The following is a 9,432-nucleotide window of genomic DNA, read 5'->3' on the forward strand; positions in this document are numbered from 1 at the left end:
AACGCAGATCCTAAAGTGATTTTTACGTCATGAATATTACAAGCCCTTTCTGTATAAGAGGGGCAAAGCCACTATAGCAGATGGTTACTCGTTTTGGTCTGCTGAGTAGGAAGGCCCCACAATAACGCAATATTACATCTTTCTAAAAACCTTCCTATGAAACAAGGAGACAAAACACAGATTTGATTTATAAGCCAGACTGAAAACCCAGCCTCTGTCTTCCAATATCACACTGCATGCCCATTAAGATCTCACAAACAATCACTATCTCTTAGCCCTAACAGAAACATAACCCTTTCAGAATACCAAAGCTTGTAAAATACTTTTGCGGCAATTTTTTTTTTTTTTTTTACAGACATTTACAGTTAGACAAAAATATAGATTATATATATATATATAATATTTATATATATATATATATTTAGAAGATTTCAAGGTGGTGGTTATGGATTATTTGCAGTAGTCATGGTGTTGATGTTCAAGTTTCGTTTAGTAGACCTTCCCCCCCCCCCCTTCACCCTCGATCCCACACTTTGCCCTAGTCCAATTAAGAAAAAAAATAGGGGTTTAAATTAAAAAAAAAAAAAAAAAAAAAAGGCGCATTGGCAAATTAGTCCACTGATTTTGCATTTACCGCTCCACTCCATGGGAGACACAAAGTCCTGCAGGTTTGGTTCCAGTTATAAGATTTCCCAGCTCTTGCAGTAAACTTAAATTGGCACTATTCAAATTTTGGAAGGGATCAGTCCCCTCCTCCTGCAGCAGAGAGCTTGTCCAGCGTGGTCTCTCCAAGAATAAAAGAAAAAGGGATGCAGAATATGCAATGTATTGGTGGAAAAATCTATGCAAATCCCATAGTTTAAAGAGCACTTAGTGAGGTCGACTGCTGCTGGATTCTGAGGGGTGTCTACTCCGAGCGCTGGTGTAACCGTTCGTGTAGCCATTGGTCTGCCTTTTTGTCAACCCTCCATTTAAAATATCCTGTATGTGCTGCACAATCAAGTTGATGGCAACTGTAAAAAAAAAAATTAAGAGAAAAAATAAAATATATATATATATATATAAAAGAAAGTTAACAGACTACCATAAATACTTGTCAAAAACAACCACAATTCAAGAGCGAACCTTTATCAATTCAAAACTGCATAAGTTCATATTCCTTAGCTCAGAATAGAACCAAATAAATAGAATGTTTCTGAAAGGAGATATGTTCTGATTGGCCACAAGATCTGTTCGGATTTACCCTTTTAGTCATCATAACGGATCAACACCAAACCATCCCACTACTGAATATTGACTGTAGAAACTTAGGAGGAGATTTTTCAATGAAAAGCAGGTGCAATTCAAGGGCAAAGTGATAAATAAAGAATCAATAACTATGTCATAACCAATATAATGTCTCAACATCCATCAACAGGAAAACAAAAAACTTGATCAAAACATTAGCTATGGGTTGCGCTGTGCTTTGAGCAGAAACTCAGATACAGGTCAATAAGCCCAAGGCACAGTCCAGCTTTGTGTGTGTGAGTGAGTGGGTGAGTGGGTCAGTCAGCGAGTGAGTGAGTGGGTGAGTGGGTCAGTCAGCGAGTGAGTGGGTGAGTGGGTCAGTCAGCGAGTGAGTGAGTGGGTGAGTGGGTCAGTCAGCGAGTGAGTGAGTGGGTGAGTGGGTCAGTCAGCGAGTGAGTGAGTGGGTGAGTGGGTCAGTCAGCGAGTGAGTGAGTGGGTGAGTGGGTCAGTCAGCGAGTGAGTGAGTGGGTGAGTGGGTCAGTCAGCGAGTGAGTGAGTGGGTGAGTGGGTCAGTCAGCGAGTGAGTGAGTGGGTGAGTGGGTCAGTCAGCGAGTGAGTGAGTGGGTGAGTGGGTCAGTCAGCGAGTGAGTGAGTGGGTGAGTGGGTCAGTCAGCGAGTGAGTGAGTGGGTGAGTGGGTCAGTCAGCGAGTGAGTCGGCCAGCCAGCGGGTGGGTCGGCCAGCCAGCGGGTGGGTCGGCCAGCCAGCGGGTGGGTCGGCCAGCCAGCGGGTGGGTCGGCCAGCCAGCGGGTGGGTCGGCCAGCCAGCGGGTGGGTCGGCCAGCCAGCGGGTGGGTCGGCCAGCCAGCGGGTGGGTCGGCCAGCCAGCGGGTGGGTCGGCCAGCCAGCGGGTGGGTCGGCCAGCCAGCGGGTGGGTCGGCCAGCCAGCGGGTGGGTCGGCCAGCCAGCGGGTGGGTCGGCCAGCCAGCGGGTGGGTCGGCCAGCCAGCGGGTGGGTCGGCCAGCCAGCGGGTGGGTCGGCCAGCCAGCGGGTGGGTCGGCCAGCCAGCGGGTGGGTCGGCCAGCCAGCGGGTGGGTCGGCCAGCCAGCGGGTGGGTCGGCCAGCCAGCGGGTGGGTCGGCCAGCCAGCGGGTGGGTCGGCCAGCCAGCGGGTGGGTCGGCCAGCCAGCGGGTGGGTCGGCCAGCCAGCGGGTGGGTCGGCCAGCCAGCGGGTGGGTCGGCCAGCCAGCGGGTGGGTCGGCCAGCCAGCGGGTGGGTCGGCCAGCCAGCGGGTGGGTCGGTCAGCCAGCGGGTGGGTCGGTCAGCCAGCGGGTGGGTCGGTCAGCCAGCGGGTGGGTCGGTCAGCCAGCGGGTGGGTCGGTCAGCGAGCGGGTGGGTCAGCGAGCGGGTGGGTCAGCGAGCGGGTGGGTCAGCGAGCGGGTGGGTCAGCGAGCGGGTGGGTCAGCGAGCGGGTGGGTCAGCGAGCGGGTGGGTCAGCGAGCGGGTGGGTCAGCGAGCGGGTGGGCCAGCGAGCGGGTGGGTCAGCGAGCGGGTGGGCCAGCGAGTGTGTGTCAGCGAGTGTGTGTCAGCGAGTGTGTGTCAGCGAGTGTGTGTCAGCGAGTGTGTGTCAGCGAGTGTGTGTGTGTATGTATGTGGGTCTGTCAGTGAGAGTGTGTGTGTGTATGTGGGTCTGTCAGTGAGTGTGTGTGTGTATGTATGTGGGTCTGTCAGTGAGTGAGTGTGTGTGTATGTATGTGGGTCTGTCAGTGAGTGAGTGTGTGTGTGTATGTGGGTCTGTCAGTGAGAGTGTGTGTGTATGTATGTGGGTCTGTCAGTGAGTGAGTGTGTGTGTGTATGTATGTGGGTCTGTCAGTGAGTGAGTGTGTGTGTATGTATGTGGGTCTGTCAGTGAGTGAGTGTGTGTGTGTATGTATGTGGGTCTGTCAGTGAGTGAGTGTGTGTGTGTGTATGTGGGTCTGTCAGTGAGAGTGTGTGTGTATGTATGTGGGTCTGTCAGTGAGTGTGTGTGTGTATGTATGTGGGTCTGTCAGTGAGTGAGTGTGTGTGTGTATGTGGGTCTGTCAGTGAGTGAGTGTGTGTATGTATGTGGGTCTGTCAGTGAGTGAGTGAGTGAGTGTGTGTGTGTGTATGTGGGTCTGTCAGTGAGTGTGTGTATGTATGTGGGTCTGTCAGTGAGTGAGTGTGTGTGTGTGTATGTATGTATGTATGTGGGTCTGTCAGTGAGTGTGTGTGTATGTGGGTCTGTCAGTGAGTGAGTGTGTGTGTGTGTATGTATGTATGTATGTGGGTCTGTCAGTGAGTGTGTGTGTATGTGGGTCTGTCAGTGAGTGAGTGTGTGTGTGTATGTATGTATGTATGTGGGTCTGTCAGTGAGTGTGTGTGTATGTGGGTCTGTCAGTGAGTGTGTGTGTATGTGGGTCTGTCAGTGAGTGTGTGTATGTATGTGGGTCTGTCAGTGAGTGTGTGTATGTATGTGGGTCTGTCAGTGTGTGTGTGTGTGTATGTGGGTCTGTCAGTGTGTGTGTGTGTGTATGTGTATGTATGTGTCCAGGTGCCTGTTAGTGAGTGTGCGTGTATAGGTCACCAGCCCCCCTTTCGATCGCTTGGGAATGGTGTTTTTTTACACACCTTTTTTCCCAAAAAGCTGAGATTATCAATCTTGATGATTTCAGCCAATCCAATGCTTTCCTGTGGGAAAGCATTGGGAGCTATTGATCATGCATGGTAAAATGCTGCACCAGTCAGCATCTCCTCATAGAGATGCATTAAATCAATGCATCTCTATGGGGAGCATTCTGCGCCTCCATGCAGATAGGAGACACTTTCGTTGCCGTTTGAGCAATTGCCACTAGAGATGTTACTAGGCAGCAATGTAAACACTGCCTTCTCTCTTCTTTCTTTTGCATCTTCCTGAGTGAGAGACCCTTATGTGAGTGTGTGATCGCTGCTGGGGCCACTGGTTCTATGCAAGCTGCCAGCTTCTCTGCACATCCCATTCCCCACTGTCTGGGTCAAAAGCGCACACCGTGGCTTTCATTTTACTTGCCTTGTGGTGTCAGCTTTGCGGTGGTGTCATGTGCTCTCAGTTCCCTGATAAATCTCCTGGGAACGGACCGGGATTACCCCCACCGGACCAAAGGGGAGAGGTAGAGCCAGGGCTCAGCACAGGCTGCTCAAGGAGGGAGATCGGTTGCCTCTCTCTTCCCTGGTGCACACCAGGCCGCAATATGCTCAAAGCCCCCTCCAGGACCATGTCAGCCACAATCACCGCTTGTCGCCAGTAGGAGGGTAAACCCAATTTAGGGCTACTGCAATATCGACTTAGAATGTGGCAGGGCCCAGCAGGATCCCCAAAAACAACAACCATAACCATTTCTATGTATCTAAGTGGTTATGTTGCCTGGAGTCCGTGGGTGCCAGGATCCACGTCACTACTAAATGGTTTTCTCACCATTTAGCAGAGCAGGTTGTCCCCAGGAACCCGGCCTCCAATGATGATGCAGAAGAGACAGAACTATGCTTCCATCTCACGCGATACCAGAGATTAGTACAGTGATTGACTGAGAGTGTTCAGTTTACTCAGCCTCTCACTGCCGCTAACTACCGTATTTATCGGCGTATAACACGCACTTTTTTCCCCTGAAAATAGGGGGAAAATCGTGGGTGCGTGTTATACGCCGATATCCCATTACTTACCTGTCCTGAAGCGTGGGCCGGCTTCACAGCTTCCAATAGTGTGCACACTTCCTTTCAGTCCCGCCGGAAACCGGAACATGAAATTAAAGTTCCTGTACCGCGGTGCAAGCTGTGAAGCCGGCCCACGCTTCAGGACAGGTAAGTAATTATGGGAGGGGGAAGTACACTATGGGAGGGGGAAGTACACTATGGGAGGGGGAAGTACACTATGGGAGGGGGAAGTACACTATGGGAGGGGGAAGTACACTATGGGAGGGGGAAGTACACTATGGGAGGGGAGAGTACACTATGGGAGGGGAGAGTACACTATGGGAGGGGAGGGGGGGAGAATACTATGGGGGTGGAGAATACTATGGGAGGGGAGGGGGGGAGAATACTATGGGAGGGGAGGGGGGGGGGGGAGAATACTATGGGAGGGGAGGGGGGAGAATACTATGGGAGGGGAGGGGGGGAGAATACTATGGGAGGGGAGGGGGGGAGAATACTATGGGAGGGGAGGGGGGGAGAATACTATGGGAGGGGAGGGGGGGAGAATACTATGGGGGGTGGAGAATACTAGGGGAGGGGGGGGAGAATACTATGGGAGGGGAGGGGGGGAGAATACTAGGGGAAGGGGGAGAATACTAGGGGAAGGGGGAGAATACTATGGGAGGGGAGGGGGGAGAATACTATGGGGGGTGGAGAATACTATGGGAGGGGAGGGGGGGAGAATACTATGGGGGGTGGAGAATACTAGGGGAGGGGGGGGAGAATACTATGGGAGGGGAGGGGGGGAGAATACTAGGGGAAGGGGGAGAATACTAGGGGAAGGGGGAGAATACTATGGGAGGGGAGGGGGGAGAATACTATGGGAGGGGAGGGGGGGAGAATACTATGGGAGGGGAGGGGGGGAGAATACTATGGGGGGTGGAGAATACTAGGGGAGGGGGGGGGAGAATACTATGGGAGGGGAGGGGGGAGAATACTAGGGGAAGGGGGAGAATACTAGGGGAAGGGGGAGAATACTATGGGAGGGGAGGGGGGGAGAATACTATGGGAGGGGAGGGGGGAGAATACTATGGGAGGGGAGGGGGGAGAATACTAGGGGAAGGGGGAGAATACTAGGGGAAGGGGGAGAATACTATGGGAGGGGAGGGGGGGAGAATACTATGGGAGGGGAGGGGGGGAGAATACTAGGGGAAGGGAGGGGGGGAGAATACTAGGGGAAGGGAGGGGGGGAGAATACTATGGGAGGGGAGGGGGGGGAATACTATGGGAGGGGGGAATACTATGGGAGGGGAGGGGGGAGAATACTATGGGAGGGGAGGGGGGAGAATACTATGGGAGGGGAGGGGGGAGAATACTATGGGAGGGGAGGGGGGGAGAATACTATGGGAGGGGAGGGGGAGAATACTATGGGAGGGGAGGGGGAGAATACTATGGGATGAGGGGGGAACACTATGGGATGAGGGGGGGGGAGAATACTATGGGAGGGGAGGGGGGGAGAATACTATGGGAGGGGAGGGGGAGAATACTATGGGAGGGGAGGGGGAACACTATGGGATGAGGGGGGAACACTATGGGATGAGGGGGGAACACTATGGGATGAGGGGGGAACACTATGGGATGAGGGGGGAACACTATGGGATGAGGGGGGAACACTATGGGATGAGGGGGGAACACTATGGGATGAGGGGGGAACACTATGGGATGAGGGGGGAACACTATGGGATGAGGGGGGAACACTATGGGATGAGGGGGGAACACTATGGGATGAGGGGGGAACACTATGGGATGAGGGGGGAACACTATGGGATGAGGGGGGGGGGGAATACTATGGGAGGGGGGACATTTCCTGGAATTTCTTTCTAAAAATGAGGTGCGTGTTATACGCCGGTGCGTGTTATACGCCGATAAATACGGTATGTTATGGTGTGAACCTGCATAGAAATTTACAGCATTTAAGTTTATCACAGGTCTCAAACTATGTACGGAGCATATTTAATGTATCCAGTGGTGTATTTTGGATTTGCCCTAGGCATGAGGAACTCAGGAACCCCTAATTTAAATTTGCCCCACCCCTTCCTGCCAAGGTGATACCTCTTCCTGTTAAAGACTAACACGCATTTTGACTGACAGACACACACTGACACACCCACTCACGGACAAGCACACTCTCAGATACACTGACATACACACACACACACACACTCACTGATTTGACACAATCTGACACACACAATCACTCAGACACACACTGACAGGCGCACAAACGCACTGACACAAGAACACTCACTCAGACACACATTCACTGACAGACACACATCCACATTCACTGACGACAGACACAATGACATACACATTCACACACACACATTCACTCAGAGACACACTGAGAAACACACACACATTCGCTGACAGACACACAAACACACTCATTCATTAACAAACACACATTTTCCCCAAACATTAACAAATTATTGTAATTTTTTTTATTTTATTTAAATCCACCCAGCTCTCCCAACAGTAAGGAGGCTGGGTAGATTATTCACCTGAGGTCCAGTGGGGCTGCTGGGCGGGCAGGCAGATAAGGTTGCGAGCAGGCATGCAGGAAGACTCGCAAAGTAGGCAGTGAGGGAACTGTGATCATCTTGCTCAGCTCCCTTGCGCGCCACTTAGCTTAGTGATGCCGGCATAACTAAACGGCGCCTGCCTGGAAAGCAACTGGCTGTCTGCCCCTTGGGGCCCACAGACGGCCAGCTCTTGGGCCCCCATAAAATCAAAGTGAATGCATAATTTCATCAGAGAGCTCCATAGCAATAAAACTCAGTTATGTGGTTCAGATTGCACCAGTGTTCTACTACTGTGTGTGGAATTATGTAAAAAATTTCTGTGTATTGTGTGGCTGATTGTGATGTATGTGTCGTGGGGGTAGCTGTTGTGTGTATGGTTGGCTGAGTGTGATTTGTGTGAGGGTTTTGGTGATGTGGCAGGGCAGCTGAGTGTGGATGGTGGAGTGTGATGTGACACATTGTTGCTGAGCCTACTGGTCACACTTCATATCTGATCTCTCCTAGTCTCTCACACTGCAGGAATATCTCCAAGAGCTTGCAATCTAACTCAAGCTAGCATTTCTGTTTGTATTCTTTACAGAAGTAGGAAATCATAACTTGACTTCGATTGCAAGCTTTTGGGGCCATTCCGTCAAGCCTTTACATATAGAGACCAGGGCATACAGGGAATGGTCTGTACAGCTTGCAATCTAACACAAGCTAACATTTATGTGATATAAATGGACTGTCTGATACAGACAGTTTTTCATATCACAGTAAAGTTAACTTGAGTTAGATTGCAAACTCCTGGGGACCATCCCTTTATGCCCTGATGAGCATGTATTTGTAACATAAATAGTGTGGCACTGGCACCTGGCAAATTAAGGCAATTTACCTGATAGTATTCAGGGTCGGGGACTGACAGGCAAACAGTGAAGTGGTAGTAGCAGACAAAAGGATAGTAGCAGTGGCAGACACAAGGGACAAGGCAATCTGATTTTGTGACACAGTCAGGAGCAGAAGTGACCCCTATGATCACTACTGCTTCGGATTGGCTCACATAAACAAAAAACCCCACACAGATTTGCTTGGAGTGACCTGTAAATAAGTCATCCAGGCAGAGGATGCTGCTAACAGAGTGGGAGGGCTGGAGGCGGGGCTTAAGGTTAGGTAGGAGGCGGGGCTGAGGATGCTGCTGACAGAGTGGGAGGGCTGGAGGCAGTGCACACAGTGGCGGACGTCATTTGAGCTGAGGTAAGAACAGCCTAATAGTCGGAACTCCAGATCGCAAGTTCTTGCGATGCTGGAAGTTCTGCCGCCGCGCAAGTAACTCTCTGCTTTCCCCCAGTGTAGATCGGGCGGCAGCCTCGCGTGCCGCTCAAATGCACCCCACGTGCCAGAGGTTGCCGACCCCTGCTCTAGGGAATACATGTAATAAGTGGGGGGGATGTGATTAACAGCCAAACTGTATGCCAATGAAGTGTTATTGTGTTCTAATACAGGGATTCAAGCCCCCATTCTACCCTTAGGCAATAATGGAGTCCTCTGTGAAGCACATGGCCTTTCACCAGGCAAAATCAGTTGGGTTGTTGATAAACTCCTCCTCCATTCCCTCTAGTGCAATCCCCCTTCCCCCAGGAGGCACTCTGGTTCTGTTACATCCTAAGGGATTGACTAAGGGAGGTGTGTCCAGCAGAAGAAGGGGCTAACCTGTTTAAAGCCCTGTGAATAGCACATTTTCTGTCTCTTTTGAATTACCTCTCCCCTCTCCCCTCTCCCCTCTCCCCTCTCCCCTCTCCCCTCTCCCCTCTCCCCTCTCCCCTCTCCCCTCTCCCTCTCAGCTGCTGATCGATGGAGTGGTAGGTAACTGTATCACGTGTCTATGTCTGTTATACTATGTTAGTTTAGCCTACTTTCCATTCAGTCAATGATTAGTTTTAGTAGCAACATATACTAGCCTA

At 51.4% G+C, this 9,432-nt stretch overlaps 1 protein-coding gene across 1 annotated transcript in view; it reads right to left on the reverse strand.

Annotated features, from left to right (window-relative positions):
• Positions 1 to 575: 575 nt before the first annotated feature.
• UCK2 (uridine-cytidine kinase 2) overlaps positions 576 to 9,432 on the reverse strand; it is a 54,125-nt gene continuing 45,268 nt past the window's right edge. Inside the window, exon 7 of the mRNA XM_063427519.1 lies at positions 576 to 1,013. Coding sequence (XP_063283589.1) covers positions 871 to 1,013 — 143 coding nt within the window. The 3' untranslated portion in view covers positions 576 to 870. The remainder of the gene's footprint in view (positions 1,014 to 9,432) is intronic.

This window comes from Pelobates fuscus, chromosome 7, assembly GCF_036172605.1.
Source record: "Pelobates fuscus isolate aPelFus1 chromosome 7, aPelFus1.pri, whole genome shotgun sequence".
NCBI lineage: Eukaryota > Metazoa > Chordata > Amphibia > Anura > Pelobatidae > Pelobates > Pelobates fuscus.